At 40.9% G+C, this 18,788-nt stretch overlaps 1 protein-coding gene across 1 annotated transcript in view; it reads left to right on the forward strand.

Moving 5' to 3' along the window:
• thada (THADA armadillo repeat containing) overlaps positions 1-18,788 on the forward strand; it is an 86,602-nt gene that overhangs the window by 42,242 nt on the left and 25,572 nt on the right. Inside the window, 3 exon segments of the mRNA XM_051076651.1 lie at positions 763-931; positions 11,797-11,900; positions 15,191-15,273. Coding sequence (XP_050932608.1) covers positions 763-931; positions 11,797-11,900; positions 15,191-15,273 — 356 coding nt within the window.

Genomic DNA, 18,788 nt, shown 5'->3' on the forward strand with positions numbered 1-18,788 from the left:
TCCTTTCATCTCATTCAGGTCTTGGTCATGTCCTTCCCTCATGTCAGCGATGGCATTGTTATGACACTGGAGATGGAAAGACTATCAGCTTGTAAACAAGGTTAATTTTAGCCTGCACTCAGGGTGACTGGCCACATTCTCCATCACCAGTGAATACTGTAAATTACCATGTGTGTGTGATAGAGACGTGTGTGTGGGCAAAAACAAAATGGAATGGTTATTTCCTGGCTGGTTAGGTAATGATTTGAAAATATTTGATTTTGGGATTATTGGTCATCTGCTGGCCTAGAAGCTGTTGAGGTTCCATATTTTTTTGGGATAGATAATAGGGAAGTGGAGAGAAACAGGCACAGAGAGGGAGAAAGATGGAGATCTTATGTAACAGGCATAAAAATACTGACCAACTGTCTGAAATTAAATAAGTCATGGGTCATCATTCCTAACTTGAGAATTTGTCCATGACATAATATGACTGCCGAACAGAATAATAACAAAAATTAATAATATCACACAGAGTAATTACATTATTTTTCATAACAAAGTTACAGCTGTAGAATAAATTGAACTCAACAGTTACAATAACAACCCATGACCTGTGATAATAGGAAACTTTATATCTTGCACCATTAACTCAGACAGGCAAAATGTTACATAATGCAAGACTAAAAGATTATGAAAACAATGCAGCTATCCATTTTCCATGATTTTCGTACGTTTCCATGGCACTAATGTTGCTGACGTGTGTATGTGTGTGTTCTGCAGATGCAGTCATTCTGCAGTGTATCGGACCAGAGAAATGGCAGCTCGGGCCCTCGTCCCCTTTGTGCTGGTCACCCAGGTCCCGTCCACAGTCCAGTCTTTACTGCAGGAGCTTCCTACAGAGCCAGGACCCAGAATCCAACACAACCACATCCATGGGACTCTGCTGCAGGTCTGAACCCACACACATCAACATGCATGAATAAACACTCATATACATATTACATATTCTATACACACTCAGCCACATATTTAAAATGTGCTGCAGGCCCCTCCCCATGATAGGCAATATTATCAAATACATTTTCATAGTGCACTACATAAAATACAAGTCAGACAAGTTGAGTATTTGAATTTGTGCGTCACAGCTGTGGCTGGAGGCATTCCGTTTTTCGGAGTGTTCATGCTTCCCATTCGTGTGAACACAATATCTCTCTAGCACCTTAAAGGAATTTCTTCAGATCTATCAGATATATCAGGATCCTCCCAGTGGGAATTCGATTACAGTTCACTTTCACTTGGACTCAAAGATGAACTGATTAGAATTTGGTGAAAGTAAAACTGAAGTGAAAGTAAATTATCAAGCAAAAAACTTTATTTCATTCTTCCTTCTCAAATATGATGAATTGCTGCTTTTCTCTGTTTTAAGTTATTATAACTATCTCAAATGTAACCTTTGGCTCTAGGAGGTTGTAGTGGGTATTTATCACAATTTTCCAGTTCAAGATTTTATAATGATTTATTGATTGACTGAAAACTTAAACAGATCTGTATAAATTCTTAATCTGATCTGTTTTAGTTTGAATAAAATTCTTGCTTCATATTGAACGAGGTTCCATCCTTATTTATTTCAGCAGGCTTCATTAAAAACACATACAGTGGCAAGAAAAACTGGACACTTGGATTATTTGATAAGTTGTTAAACTTGCTATGGTACCAATAACCACAGGTTATATACTGCTCTCATATATATATGTTCTCATGCATGATGATGATACAACTGTATATCCAGAATTTAAACCTTTGTGAATAATTAAAGCAGCCTTATATTTAAACTTTATAATAATTTAATGTCCTCAGTTTATAAATGAGTTTATAATCCTTTAAATTCTTTCAGTTTAAAACATGAAAATCTTCACTTGAGAGGTTTTCACGCAACAGAGACAAAATATAAAATCCAATCATCAAAGCAGTTACATGTGCATGTGCACACCCTCACAAAGCAGAACATCGAGCCTTAGCACACACACACACACACACACACAATCACACACGCACACTTGCACTCATTCTCTGTCAGTCCCACACACCCAGCTTCCACACAGAGCCTGTCCAGACAAGGCGGTTATCGCAGGGTAAATACCAGTGTTTAGTTCTGTCATCACACTCTGACAAACACAACCAAACAGTCTGCTGGTAATATCAACACACGCAGAGGAAAAGGGGGATAGGGAGTTTCCCCGGCCTTTTATTGAACAACACTGACGGGGTCGGTGAGGGAGCTGGGGGCGTGGAGTGGTAAGACCCAGGCTGAGGGGTCAACACAAAGAATGAAAACTGCACCGTTTTCTTCAAGATTTGATGGAGCACTTCTGGTTTGATAGCGGTCTGGACTGCAGGGAGGTCCGCTGTGGGATGAAGGCAAGGATGGCGAGGAGGAAGAGCGGGAGGGAAGGTGGGCCTCTTAAAGGCTTAGAGGAGATTTCAGGAGAAGAGTGGACTTTAGTTTGCTTTCCTGTCATGGCCGCCATGTGTGGAGCTTCCCCAGATGTCTCCTGATCTGTTTCTGCATTTGTCCATTTCCATCTCTTTCCTCTTCTGTTACTGTCTGTCTCTGCCCTTAAAATGTATTTCTTGGTGTCTCCTGCTCTCCTTGCTCTCCTCTGTCTCTCTAGGTTTCTACTGCCTTTCTTTTTCTTCACTTACTCTGTCTGTTTCCATCTGTCTCCCCTTCCTGTACAAAAGGGTGAGATCATATGTTCTTCTGTGTAATTTAGAGTCTTATGTAATAAATGTTGTAACAGTAGGTAGTTTCTTTGTCCTGTCACGTGTGCCCTCTACTGTTTGCTATCTGTTTTTATGTCACTTTGCTATACACTATATACATCTATAGTAGCTCAAGTAAATAATACAGAATGGAACACATATATTTTTAATGCTTTACAACAGTGTACTTTTTCTTACAAAGGTATGTATTGTGCATAATTCAAAGAGGGATTTACAAAAAATATTCAGTTAGACATACAGTTGTAATGGCAGACAGGAAAAGACACAGATATAATGTGTAAAATGTCAGAAGCTAGTTAATTCAGTTTATTATCATGTGAGCCAGATTCCTCACATTTGAGCAGCTGGAACCAGCAAATGTTTGACAGTTTCAAAATGGTAAACCAGTGTAAAAAAAATCTCTATATATAGTTGTTTGACCTACTAATTGATTAATTGACTAACCATTTCAGCAATAACACAAATTACAACAATTACAACAAATCACTGTCATTTTATTAGAGAATAGGACACGGTGCCTTGTGATTCTTACCACAATTACGCCATTAACTGGGGTCCTGTTGCTATGCTGTCATCAAAGTATCTTTGTAGTTTGTAACTTAGAGCAGTACATGTAATTGAAGACACAGAAATATTAGCTGTGATTGGTGCATTTAGGGAAAAGGGACTGAGTTTAGGATTGGTCTTTTCATTTTTACTCCCAGTTTTGCTCGGGCCCCTTCAACCCTGTCCCTGTTCTCTTTTCATCTGAGCCTTTTCTTAAACCATCCAGAAGAGAGAGAGAGAGAGAGAGATTTACAGTACATCACACTCGCACATTCACAAAAATATCTGTATGGGATATAGAACAGCTGATGCCTGCAGGCCCTCCTTAGACATTTAATTTCCTTTTTCCTTCCACCAAAAGCACATCAGACCATTAACCCTCACACACTGCTCAGCTTCACCGGATCTATGCATACAATCTCTCTTATTGGGCCAAAAGAGAGAGTAACAGATTTATTCTTCCTGTTTCTATGTCACATGTCAATGAATGAAAGTTTTCAGTTGTGTAACATTCAGATTTATTATAATGTGTAATATCCTGTTATTTATAGTCATTTTGCTCAATTCGTATTAATATTCAGTATCTGCTGTTATTATTTGCTGCGTGGATTTCACACAGGGAACATTACTGATTCTTCCTAATCACAAGAATAGTGTGAATCGAATGAAATACTCTTATTCACTTTCTGGCCAAGAGTTAGATGAGAATCTTGATACCACTCTCATGTCTGTGTGCTAAATATGAAGCTACAGCTAGTGGTCAATTAGCTTAGCTTAGCATAAAGACTGGAAATGGGGAAACAGCTAGCCTGGCTCTGCCCAAAGACAACAATATCTGTTACTAGCACCTCTGAAGCTCACTAATAAGCACATTATACAAGGGCTGGGTGACGGAACGATAACATGAATTACTGAAATATCAAGATTTTTATAAAATTATGTTGCAGCACAAAATAAAGATAGAATTTTCCTCAATAGAAATACAACAAATGGTCAACAAATACTGATTAAATCAATTTGAATGCTTAGATAGCAAGCACAGAAATGAGTCATGAACTGCCAATTATGTTGCAGCAGAATAAGAGGTATGAATTGTTGGTTAAGTGGGTTTTTTTAGTTACTGGCAGCAGTCCTGATAGGTTTATATATATCTGTATGGACCATCTGTAACCACGCTATAGATAGCAGGTGTGTAGGTAGTTGGGTGGGGGCATTATGGAGATGATGGATGCAGATATTTAGGGATTGTTTGGCTGTAGGAAGAAGGTAGGACTGTTATGGCAGGAGCTGTAAAGCTATATGCAGGTGAAGTGTTCTAAACATAGTGAAACAGAGATAGAGGTCTGCAGTGAACACACACACACAGCCACTGGTAGAGGAGATAGTGATCATGCATGCTATGAAGTGTGTGTAGAATGTTCTGCACTTATTTGTATGGTGAGGTAAGATGTGCAGGCTTCAGTAAAATGAATGAACAGAGAGAAAGGGAGTATGTCTGTGCATGTACACCACATACTGGAGATGTGTTTATGCTGTGATAATGAGGACATTGTGTTTAGCCTTGGGAGATACCTAATGTATGTTCATATGCGTGGTTTACTCTATGTGTGTATGTGCGCGCATGTGTGTAACAGGTAGCAGATGTTTTTGCTGGAAGAAGAAATGACTTCCTCTGTTATTGTCAAAGAACAACTGTTAGTGGGCCAAGTGTGGAGCTGGGAACCATCACAGCTACTGAGACACGCTGTACCACCCTGCTGACTTTCTCACACACAGTGAAGGGGTCTGATACCCACACACAAGAACGTGTTTCCAGCCAAACCCACTTCCAACCTTAATTAATTCTTCCATATGTTGTAAATTCTTCTATGTCATTGCATTACGGATTCAAGCTGTAAATCAGTTACAGCTAGACTTTTTTTGCACAGGACAGTGAGAGAGAGACAGGAAACAGGGAGAGAATGACATGAAATAAAGATCTGGCCAGATCAAGGAGTCGAACCAGGGGTCCGCCTGCTCAGACCACTAGGGCCCACGTGGTACGCACTCTAGCCATTCGGCTATCTGGTTTGCCCCTGGAGCTAGACCATGACAGCTCCCAAAAGTGAAGCCAAAACATCTCGGTCACTCCTGGTGGCTGGCTGCAGTGCAGGTCATAAACCAGGGGCATGAGCCAAACTAAAATATTTAGGTAGCTCTTGTTCATGTGTGTTTTCTGGTTCATTTTTCTTAATAACTTTGGTTTTAATTAGTTATTTGATGCTGTAATAAGCAAGTGAAACGTGATGATTGACAGCTGTGATGGACTGGCGATTGGTCCGTGGGTCTAAATGACGTCACCAGCAAAAACATGGCAGTGCTCATATCTGGTATATTTTATACAGTGGCATAAAGTGGAGACACACCTTCTGTCTTTATATACAGTCACTGGTTCCCAACTAGAGAATTAGAGCCGCCTGCTGTTTATCTTCATGAGGTAACTCCTAATATTCGCATAACTGCAGTAAACGGAAAGATACACTAATCCACATTTTCTTTTGCAAATTTTCTGGTAATGCATTTGAAATTTTGATGGAAATGTGGCTTGTCACACTTGAATGTAGCTGTAATGGTTACTGCTTGCTGCATATCTCACAAGCTTAGTCCATTGCCCAAATTAAAAATTTTTGCTCTGTAGTGGCCTGGTCACACCAGAAGGTAGCACAGTGACATGAACAGGCATGTCCTCATGAATCTGATAGTTCTAGGAGCTTGGGGATTTAGCGACTGCACGTAGCCTAGAAAAATTCTAGCGCTAATCAGTCATGCTAGTTCTCTAGGGTAGTTTGCCAACTGTCAGTTAGCAAACTGCTAACCTGCTAATCTGCTTGCTATCTAGCAAGTTAACGCCTTTTATTCAAGAGACATATTTTTACAGTCAACGTCTATATCATAATTGTCTGCAAACCATGACTCTTGTGGAACAGTTTTTACTATGGGAGAGCAAAACTGAATAAAAGTGTGGGGTGCAGCACAGCTGTGTAGCTATCAAATCTTCCGCTAATTTGGACCCTCCGGTTCTCCAGGTCTACTCTGTCAAGATGGCTTCCTGTAGATCAGCAGTGCAAATTTAAGTGTCAAATTTAATCAGAATTGAGCTTGATGCAAAAGGTTCTAATTTAGTAAATCTGTTGATTATGGCGATTTCCTGTGACCAGGCCTTTATAGACACAGTGTTTTGCCAGGGTGAAACTTTAAGGCAACGTTTAACAATAAGATACTTAATGTCACGTATCCATTTAACTTTGGGATAATAATCATGATTAGATAAGTTGAAACTAGCTGACTGATTTTGAATGAAAGGCTAAGTTCAATCTGATTTGGCCTGGTTTCATTTGAAGCAGCGCTGTCCTCTGGATGGCCTGAGTAAGGCTCTTGTCTTTGATAAAACATCTTAAAAAACATTGGAAGCACTTCTGTCACTCCAACATGCCCCAAACCTCTGTTGATACAACCAGAACTGAGCTTAACAAGCCCATCGGACAGACCGGCACTAAACCAACCCGACACCGATCTCCACTCTCGACACGCGCCAGCAACAGCCATGGCCCACAATGCCTGGTACGGGCCAGAAGTATTAAAGCTGCGGCCTGTGGTGGTTTGAGGAGGGCCAACTCGGCGGATGTAATCCTTTGTGTATTTCCACAACAGAGGCTAAACGAGACTGAGACTGAGAGGAGAAGGAGGCTTGAGAATTAGGAGTATTGCTGTCTCCTTCTCTCTGGCAGCAGTGATGTTTGTGTTGTTTTCCCAGATGCATTCTTCCCTGCTGTCTTCCAACTATGTTCCTTTGGTCTGCTGTTCTGACTCCTGCCTTTGGCCAGTGGTCTGCCTGGGCTTTCTGAGAAAACCCTCAGGGTTGAACCAGTGAAAGAATGTGTGGGCCTGAAAACCCAGACAGCCTGCATTTAATATGACATAAGATTTATATAATCCTAAGGGAATCCCAGGTGTTAGATACTGTGTCAGACCCAAGCCTTGAAGTTGTAACAATGTATTGAAGTCTGCACAAGGAAGTCTTGAAGGTAGTAAGGTAGTACTGATCTGATCATAATATTGAATCCCTAGTGCCATCAAATTTCACAGACCCCCTGCAGTTTATCAGCCAACTCCTTAAGAAGGCAAGGGACGCTGACTTTAGCTAATTTGGTAGATTTGCAAAATAATTTAAGGTTACTCAAGGTCCACTTAATAGCTTTTTCTAGAGCTTTCACATTCCACATTTCACAGTCTTCATCATAGGGTTTGCTTCTATACCTAGGTCACACAATCATAAGTGAGCCAACTTTATCCTCTGACGAAGAGCATGAGATGTGGTTCAAAGATCCTGAAAAAGAGAGTAAGAGTTAAGATGAAAAATCTAATATTTTTAAGGTCAATGCAGAATACTTTGACATGAAACAAATCAGAACTTGCACTGGCTTTAAATCTTAAGAAAGTATGATTATTGAAGTAAGAGTGACTGTGGACTGCAAAGAAAATCCCTGGGTAATATGTAATTGTCATCAGAGGTTAAACTTTTTCCTCAGGGTAGATGTAGTTGACTATGTAGTTGAGTCTTGTTAAAGACGGTAACTGTGCAAACTGTCCCAGTTTCTTTTTATAGCTGAATCTACGAAAAAACAACAAAAGTCAAATGAAATTCTGTTTAAATTTTGAGGTTAAGAGACAGTGAACTGACTACTGTTGTTGAAGTGACTCACTAGTGATGGCAAGGGACTACTGACTGTCGGCCTTCCACATCGACACACACACACACACACACACACACACACATGCTGCCAACTCAAAAATACATACCTTTCAAAGGACATAATGGAAATAACAAACAGCTCCCTGGGGGCTCTTTGAGTTGCAGTGTTCTAACTTTTGACAAAGATGTAGTAACACAGTTGTTGCGTGCACACACAGACATACACACACCACTAAATTACTTGGTTGTCACGCCCATGTGCATATGCATTTGTGAGGGAGTATGACTTGGTGTCTAGAGTGCATATGGAAGCTTTGTTTGTGCAAGAATACGGCTATATAGAGTAAGAGAGTGTGTTTATTTCTCTTTTATATTTAGCCCGTCTTTATTGGAATCTCTTTTTGCCTAATTGGGCGCGTCCACACTTTGCCTAACCCCTATCTGGTTTTATGTGAATGCCGATTTATATGTTTCTTTGTGCATGTGTTTTACTGGACTGAGCCACGAATTGGTGTGCAATTATTTGCACTTGCACTTGCTGTGTGTGTGTGTGTGTGTGTGTGTGTGTCTCTGTTTGTGTCTGCGTGTCTCTGTTTGTGTCTGCGTGTGTGCATGTGCATGTGCATGTGCGCTCGCTGCCGCGTGTGGTCAGTCTGTGGTTGCGGCAGTGGGAGGGACGGCAGGGCAGCCTGATAACAGAGTCTGAAGGGACCTCACATCCACCACCACTATTTTTACCGGGCCCAAAAGAGGAGTAAGGCTTGTTGCAACACACACACAGAAAAAAAAAAAACACACACACACACACACACACACACACACACACACAAGTAGTTAAACGCCTCACTAGAAAACAAGGCGTACAAATAGGTTTTGATATTTTTCTTATTTAGCACTGCCACACCAGAATTTTTCTCTCCATAAAATTGCAACTCAAAACTCTAGAGGGCAGTTGATTGTTACTGTAGTCATATAGTAAATCAAAGAGTAAAAGAGTAAATCAGGGAATTAAAGCTGCACTCAGTATCTTTATATTAATAATGGATCAAATCACCTGTACTTAGCATTTTAGCATCTTTCAGCTCATTGTTTTGTTTTAAAGTAGAAATGAATGAGAAATTAAGAGTGAGAGTGAGTGGAGAGTGAGTCTCCATACATACTAAGGTCAGGGGCTTCAAAGGTCTTATTTAATTGTGTTTTGTGTTTTTTGCATTAAAAAAATGCATTCAAAATGTTTTTTTGACCTCACGGATACATATAATACATTTAAGTGAGAAACACCAAACTGAAACTCCACAGGGCACCTTTAACTGTCTTCTTAAAATTGAATTCACTTCAATATATTCTGGAGTGGTATAGTTGATAGGTTTGAAGGAGTAAAAATTCACATGATAAATTCAGGCGTAGTAGTTGTAGCAGGACTAATTGAAGCATCATGCCTTATAGCGGTAATCTGAAGGAAAAAATCTTGAAATTTTATTAACGTAAATTAGCCTGCACTAGGTCTCTGTGCATCCGTCTTATCGTCTCCCATTCATTTTAGCTTGAGCCAATCCCAGCATCTCCTCCCACATGGGGAGTAGTTCTGTACTCTGTCTTTTAGAGGAGGAACAGGGAGGCTGCATTTTCTATAAATATTCCGGTTTTCTCCACACTGGGCTGGATTGAGCTGGTTGAGCCTCCCATGCAGGGACTTCCCAGCCCGGTGGATGAGGTGTAACTGTGGAGTGCACTCAGAGGGAATGAAGACGTAGGTCTCTGCCACTGAGACTGGAACCAGTGCTGGTACTGGCGCCCTTGGTGCTGAACCAACCTTTTAACCAACTGGTGCTTCCTTATGAGTCCTCTGATTTCATAAATGCTTGTAATAACACTGAACATATGAAGTATTCCAAAAACAATTGAGAATCTTCTTTGATTTGCAAGTTTCGACACCTTTCAAGAAACAAGTTTCATTATTCTGAGGAGTATTCAGAAACTTCCACATCACCGCAAACAAGATTGTTGTTGAGATTAATGCCAGATGTTGATGTTGATGATCTGTTGACCTCCAATGCACAGTTTACAGTATTTATGTCAGTACACCATCCAAGACCACATTTGATGAAAACATTTTTAATATCTTTCCATTTTTTCCTAAGATTAAACCTCCCCACTTTTTTCACTATTCATGATTTTTCCAGTTGCTTGCAGTCTTGTTTGGGTTTGTATGGTGACATTACCCTGCCCTCAACATAATGTCATGCCTGGTTCTACACCAGCAGGTTCAAGAGGCTATAACGTAGCTGATTTTGTTGATTGAAGGCACTCCAAGCTGAAGGCTGCACACCACCAAAACCAGTGTCACAGGTCCACCATAGGTCATCAAGATTGTTCTATTCTGGTAGCATTGTACTGAACAAACAGGGTGATGAGACACTGCTAGAACAATTAGTTAGCTTTGTCAAACACAAGATGCATCAAGAGATCATTGTGTCTATCGGCCAAATGTGTAAATTTGCTGACTGAAGTTCTCTACAGGTGTAGCTGTGACCTGGGAATCTGCCAAAACTGGTTGGAGCGCACACTGAAATTGGAGACACATTCTTTGAATTGAAAGGATCAGCAAATATTTGCAGAGACTGGTTTAAATGAGACTGATTCTTTAGAACCAGTTTTTGACAGTGGAATCACTCAGATTCAATATTTGCTTTGGGAATCAGCTCCAACACTGGCTCCTTGTAGGTGGAAAAGCCCTTAGAAAATTGACAGCGAGAGGAAGAAGGACCCAGGGGTGTGGAAGCTGTTTGTGTGAGCCAGTGGGTGTTGCCTGGGCGTGGAGACTGCAGGAGAAGAGAAGGGGCAGGCCAGGACTCAGTGGCCAGGTTTGGTGCTACGTGGTCGGCCTGGTTTTTCCCCACGTTGCCTTCCCTGCACAGCATAATGAATGGCTTCCTACTGGTCTGTGGCCGTGGCCCCGGCTTAAAGAGTATACTTACCAAGGCCCAGAATACACACCCCAGCCAGCCAGCCAGCCAACCAGCCAGCCAGTCAGCCAGTCAGCCTGTGTCCTGGCCGCTGAACACTCCCAACCATCAGTCCACCTGCTACAAACTGGCTCATTCTCACACTGTCACATCAGCCACAATGAAAAGAATGATTTGATCTTCAATGAGAAACCATTAACAAGCTGTACAGTTACTGCAAGTCTTTTAAGTCACACATGTATTTCACAGGGGTCAGAGCTCAAGTGCCAAAAAAGATGGTTCCCTGGAGCAAAAGGGATAACACACTCTGTCTTCTCTTTAAGGTTAAGTTAGGTGTAGCACTAGTAGGCAGCTAAAATACCCTTAGTATTAACAGATTTTTATGTCTGGATAATTGTCTGGATATTCTCTCTCTCTTTTTTTTCTTTCTTTTCTTTTTCTTGTACTTTGTTGGTCCTTTTCCTAATGGACTTCTAATCTGACCATAAAGATGAACTGAACTGGACGTGTGCATCACATGATAAATTGACATCTGACTTGTATAGTCTACACTGAGAGATCCCTGTTGAAGCCAGGACCCTTTTTGCTGTGAGATGACCGTGCTAATCACTTACCCACCATGCCACCCAATACACATACTGTAGTAGTTTTAGCATGCCCCTGGTTTTAGCCTTTTGGTATCAGTGTCTGTAGTTTGTGAATCTAAGAGACTTTTCAGACAGAGACGCATTTAGGCTGATATGGCTCATGTATAAATGATGTGTGTGTGTGTGTGTGTGTTTGCAGGTGCTGTTTCTTCTGCGCTCCTACCAGACTGACTCACACAGACCCCTGCCAGCAGGAAATGGCATCGCTGGAGCCCTCAGTCAGCGCATGTGGCTCGCCTCTCGGTAATCCTAGACACACACACACGCGCGCGCATGCACACACAGATAAGCATCCCTCCCTCTTTCCCAACTCGCTCTCCAGAAGAATAGCTCCTTGTCTCACCGTTCATCCCCTCCTTGGCCGTGTCCACTTCATGTCCTGCGCAGGCATCCATTTCAAAGAGACCGCCTGCTGTCCCATCCGCACCACCAACCCCCCTCCACACACACACACACACACACACACACACACACACACACACAGACACACACACACACACACACACACACACACACACACACACCCCTCCTCCCCCTATCTCTGGTCCTCTCACCCAAGATCGAGGCCTCAAGATGGGGCACAGATTACCCTGTCGGCCCCCTCCTGCCTGGCTGAGGTCAGGCCCAGGTCTTCAGTCTCCCCTGTGCTCTGGCCCACAGCAGATAACGTGGGGTCGCAGTGTTAGCAACACTAGCCCTGCTAGCTCCGCTTGGTTACACTGATGAGCCTTTATTAAGATGACGGGGTGAATTCTTGCTCACCGGAGCGCGCCCACAGACTGTCCGTTTGATCATGCAGCACCGCAGAGCCCCGCACCCAGATCTAAGGACATCACAGGTCAGAGGATCTCTGTTTTTGGAAAAAGAAAACCTCCTTTCTCGTCCAGAACACCACTAATTTGAAGCGGCCACCTTCCAAAAAGGATGGAATGCATTGTTCGTCTGGTCTGAGTCAGTGTTTGGTTTTGGCCTCACACCGTCTCTGTGTTGTGTCATTTTGGACTTTTTCTGGCTCCCAGAAGGTATCAACGCTATAACAATGACTGCAGACACTCATGCAACTCACTGCAGTTGACTTTGGCCTTGTGGTGCTGCTGCAGACCCAGACCCACTTGTTAGAACATCTATGTCAACATCAGTGTATTGTTTGGATTGTGATCCAATGATTCAACTTCTTACAGTCTATTTAAATGTTACCTCACATTCATACATACAAACACACTCAGCCCACTTCATAGGACTCATCCCTTCCCAAATCTGTTCTCACTTAAGCCACACACACACACACACTCCGCCTGCCCCTCTCCCCGTACTCCATCATGTGTATTGTGTATGTGTATGTGTTCGAAGTGTGCAAAGGATTTGTGTGTGGGGGTGTGTGTTATTAATATCGGAGTGATGAAAACGTGACGTCAAGCTCACACACTGTGTCCCTTGTTCTCACACACACATTTGTGGGCTTTCACAGTGCTGTGGTCATACCCTTGACTGAGTGCACACATAATTTGAACACACACACACGCTTTGCACTGCCCACACATGCTACTTCACTTACATAAAAATTAAAGGCTGATATAACACATTTCTGTCAACATTCACAAATAATAGAACAATAATAACACAGGGAGTCACAGGCTCCATGGCAAATTGATTATTGCAAAAGAAAACAAATACAACTGGCTCCTTGATCATACAGCTGGGGGCATCTCATGTGATGGGTCCTCATTCTTGGCTTTAAGGATTCACCACAAATGAAAATGCATCCTGTGAGCTGTTGACCCAGTAATAGCAGTCACTTTCTTTGAGTTTTTAACCAATTATATGTTCTTTATCATCCAGTCATGGCCACATGCAGTAAGCGGAATAGTGCTGGAAAGATTAGCTGTGTAATTTCTTTTAATTTTTTTGTGTTACGGAAAGCCTCATTGAGATTAAAAATCTGTTCTTCAAGAGTGTCTTGTCCAAGATAGGCAGCACTAATGAATGGACTGCAGACAATTAAAATAAGACAGATGAGACAGAATATACCACAAATCAGAAATTAAACAGAAATGTGATATAAAATCAAGACAAGACTAACTGGCCCCTTAATACAATCCACTTGAACTGTCTAAAACCATAAAAATAAATGTGATAGCTTAAAGGTGCTATATGTAAGTTTTTGCTGTTGATACATTTGCATTGTAAGCATTAACAGCTGTTTCCATACGAAGAGCTTCAGCCATTGTTGCATAAGACAAGAAAAGTACTGTACTGAGTTCTGACTGGATGCTACAGTGACTAACTATCGCAATGTGGTATTATGAGATGGGCTTCAGCTAGCTAGTTAAAATGCTAACCTCAGTAGAAGAAAAGGAGTGACAGAAACAGAGCCAAAACAACAGTTAACATTGTTGTTGATTTTCACCACTGGTGACAGCAACATTGACAGTCAGAATTTAGATAATTAAGGGATAGTTTGAGTCATTTATCAGCTAAAATTAGCCTCTCACATGGAAGAAGACATTCTGACAGCAGATATTTTGACAGGTAACATTAGGAAAAGCACAGGTGTAAATAATAAAATCAATAATGGCTAAATTCTATTTAGCCGCCTCAGTTTCAGGGTCCTGGTATTGTCATTCTGTCATGTCATACTGGGATACCTGAATAGAGCACAGCCATCATTAATGTTTAGAGCTTTAACCAAGACAACACAAATCTGTAATTGCTGCCAAAGTCTGAATATTTTGCAAACACGAACAAAACATGTTTTCACTTTGTCATCATGGCTTATTCAATATAGATTGATGGGCAAAAATGCTATTTCTGTCCATTTAAAATTAAATCTACAACACAATAAGTGTGCAAAAAGGGAAGGAGTCTCAATACATTTTCAAGTGACTGTATTAACAGAGGACCCAAGACATTAACTTGTGATTGGAAGCTCTTGAAAACTGCAAGCAAGTGTACCTTGAGTCAAAATGAATGTATCTAACTTTTATTTGGAACAAAATGGAACTTTCACCCTCATAAAACACATCATTTTATCATTAGACACATTTGAAACATTAATATGTCCTTTGCCAGTTTTAATCCACAACAGGAGGTCTGATCAAGATAAGGAAAATTGTCATCGCAAGAGATCACATTTAATTGCACCAAATCACAACCAATAGATTCATTGAGTTGCACATGTCCAGTGACCTAATTCAACAGTTTGTGGTGAGACATGAGCCTGTTTCTAAAGAAAATCTCTGTCTGTGATCTTAATGGAAAATAGATAATCAGTGACTGGAGGCTGCAGTGTTAACTCTTTAATTTCATAAGAGGTTTAAAAACATACTCTTCATAAAAGGAAGACTTCATTATAAAAGACTCATAAACGTGTGTTTTCTTCCCAACAATTTCACCCCAAGAACGATTGAGTTTTAAAATTAATCAGACTTTCTTAAGTTTTCTGTGCTAGCTCAACAGTGAAATTATTTATGGTTTGTTTGTTGAATGGAATAGCTAGAAGAAACACTCTTTAATTTGTTTTCCTCTCCTTTTAGACAGAATAGCTGTGTGGTGACCAGAGGAGCCTTTCTGGATGTGTTAGTGTGCCTGTGTGGGCTGAAGATCAGTCTTCTTGAAGGTCAGTAGTTACTGTGGAGTCGTAATGTTTCATTAAACACACACACAGCAGGATGCACATACAGTTCTTCTCCACTCTCTCCTTTATTCCTCCATTCAGTCCGTCCACACAGTACATTCAGTGAATTTCAGATGCTTACATTTTCTAAAATATGGCAGAATACACTGTTTCTGTTACATGACCCTGTTCAGTTCATGAGCAGACATGTGGTTTGGTTGTTACCCATTAGACTGCTCTTCTCCTGCTCTCCACTTTCCTTGCTCGCTACAAATCTTGTATTTTATTTCATCGGGTGTGTCACACAAACAGTTACCTATTCTAAAGACTCACATGACAACAGCTAAAGCCCTGGAATTTTCGTCCAGTAAGGAAAGTATGGAGTTCAAGATCGTTTTTATTTAACCAGAAACATTGCCACCAGACTCCATTGACAAAAACACTAATTTTATTTCACAGAGCACAGGAGTCGCTTGATACCTCTGCCTCGAGCGGTTCGTTTGTTTGTGTTATTGTGTGGTACTTTTACTTCTGTAAAGCATCTGAATACTTCCACTATCAAAAGTCACAATATCTCATAATGAGTACTTATTAATTAGAATTTTTAACTCATACTCTATATTCAATTCTCATATTGAGAATAAAATATTTGAATGTTGATGGTGTAAATTTCGTTTTGTAGAAATGTTCTCTCGCTAGTCTTAGATCTTGATTTAGATGGTCTTTTGCTGATGTCAGCCAGTTGCTGGAGAGTTCATCAGCTCAGTAAGCAGCAACTGTGTTCCCTCCATTTGCTATGAATTTGACTTTGAATAGTTCTACCTCTGAACAGACAACCCCGCAACGTTTGCTGGCGAGGCTGTCCACTGCGCTCTCCATTTAGACGGATTGTTGACAGACGTCAGCTTTATTTCTCGAGTATTTCAGAGAAGCCCCCTGGTGTCTGTGTGTTTGTGTGTGTGTGTGTGTGTGTGTGTGTGTGTGTGTGTCTGTGTGTGGGTTCGTATCTGTGTACATGGTGTGGTTGTGTGCACATGTGCGCAGATTGGTGGGGGTCTCCACAGTGGAGGAATGTGAAACCAAAGGCGAGCGATCTCTGACAGATGGTAGGGTTGTGCCTATGACCCAGTTTATGGAGGAGTGCTGTACAGAGAGAGAAGAAAAGAGAGAGGAGGGGGAGGCACTTATGTTTTCAGTCGGCCATGTGCTGAACACATGTTCGCCTTGACAGTGGAAATACCAGGGATTTCTCAAAACAAGCCTGTATATTGAGGACCCGGCCTGGCCTGACTTGGCTCTGCTCCTTACATAACTAAATAAGCACCCTTTAGCTCACACACCTCTAATGCCTCTATTATTATCATAAGTCTGTCTTTGGCTTCATTTCTCACCCTCTCTCTGGTGGGATTTGAGCCCTGAGCTGGTCTGTCTTTCTAGTTCTCCTCTCTTCTACCTTTCATTTCCAATCCCTCACTCTTTTCCTGTTGTGTAATTGCACTTTTCAGACAAATCGAGTTAAAAAGCCACAGGTTGGGCAAGTTCATATGAAAGCAACAGGCTCTTAAGAGTGCCTGGCACCAGGGGTAAAGGTGAACAATTGGCTTTTTCAGTATTACTTCTCTTTTCCCCTTTTAACTGGCACCCTGCATTAAATAGGAACTTTGCATTTACCAGCCAAGTTCTTTCGCCTCTGAACACAGGTCTTTGTGCATGTGTGTGTGTGTGTGTGTGTGTGTGTACGCACACTTCTCTGCCCCAGCCCTTTGATCCATGCGGACTCATAAAAAAGCCCCAACCGTTCATTGCTTCATCTCTACCTCCGCCAGTGTTCTGTTTCTCTGCCAGTAAAATAAGAAAAAAAAGTAGAAGCAGAGACTGACACAAATTGAGGGAAAAATCAGACAAAACGTTTTAAATATCAGTGAGTTTGATGGAATTTCTTGTGTTTCCATTAGTGTGGAACCAGATGATGATGGTATGTCACTATTCCTCTGTCTGAGAATCTGAATTCGTTTACTAGTAATGATGATGATGTCAGTCTTTCTCAGTGATTAACATTTTGTTCCCCTTATAGTAGCACTTTTTTTATTGTTCTTTGAGATCATACTTTTGACCTCATTACAAATATTACAGGATATGGTTTGGATTTTTTCAGGCTTACTTACATGTCATATACAGCGTTGAGGGATAATGGAATACAAAAACCAAATCAATCTTCATCCTGTTAGTTGTCTGTACTGGAAACAAGACAAGGGAATTTTCCATTAAAGGTGCTATATGTAAGTTTTTGCTATCACTACATAGCCAATATTAGTATTAACCGCTGTTTACTTACCAAGGGCTTCAATCATCAATGCATTTACAAGACAAGAGGTTAGAATACGCTACTTCTTCATCCTCTCATGTTGGACTGAGGGTAGAGTGGACACTACACTAATTCACTATCGCAAAGAGGTATTACGAGATGGTTATGGGTGGGCCAGAGCCAGCTGGTTAACATGCTAACTTCAGTAGAATAAAAGAAATGATAGAAATAAAAGCAGAACAAGAGTTAAAATTGTCACTGCTTTCCACTGCTGGAGATAAATAACAAATTTTGATGCTGAACGTGCAATGTTTCTTCCAGACTGATAAGTAAACAGCTGTTAATGCTAATGTTAGCTGTGTAGTGATAGCAAAACTTACATATAGCACTTTTAATAAACTTTGAAAAACACCAACTTGATTTGTCTAATTCAGATTACTGAAGCTTCATATTGGCTTCAAATTAACTTGAGAATGCAGACTGTAGATTTTGTTACCCATTCCATACAGTGTAGTTGTGCCACAACAGGATGTCTTCCCTGTCAGTATGGAGGAGAAATGATTACGTCTCATAACTCTCTTAGTGTGCATACTATACATGTATGTCATGATGTGTGTTGCATTAAGACAGATGATGTGAAAAAATCCTGTCCTTTAATCTGTTTTAGCACACACAAAAAATGTTACCATAATTAGACTTCTAGTAACTTTATCACATGTGATTAATGTTCATCTGTGACAGCTTGGTGAGCCATGTAGTATAAGACTTACCAATATTATATATATCCATATTTGGATGCACTCATTTAACTTTTAAGAGGTGCTTTTTTGTTATAAATATGCACCAACCGCTGCATTTTAATGTCAGGAGAAGAGCTTTGTAATCCTCCTCCTCCTCTGAAATACTACACTCTACACATTATAGCCTATACAGCAGTGATTCCCAAACTATGGATCAGGAACCCCCCAAGTGTTTACCAGACACAGGATATTTCTGTCTGAAAAACTGATTCTTTTCTGACTTAACCTTTCTCCTGTGTACTCTTGTAATACTGAAAAGTTGTACCTCTTCAGAAACTACCCAGATTAAAATAGGGAGTATCACTCTTTGGTTGAACAGGTCATAGCTTATAGACAACCTGTGATGAGAGGTCACAGGAAGGCATTGGTTTGGCTATACAAAGTCTCAAGCCAAAATGGCTGGAAACCAGTGC

Source organism: Lates calcarifer, linkage group LG16_LG22 (assembly GCF_001640805.2).
Source record: "Lates calcarifer isolate ASB-BC8 linkage group LG16_LG22, TLL_Latcal_v3, whole genome shotgun sequence".
Taxonomy (NCBI): domain Eukaryota; kingdom Metazoa; phylum Chordata; class Actinopteri; family Centropomidae; genus Lates; species Lates calcarifer.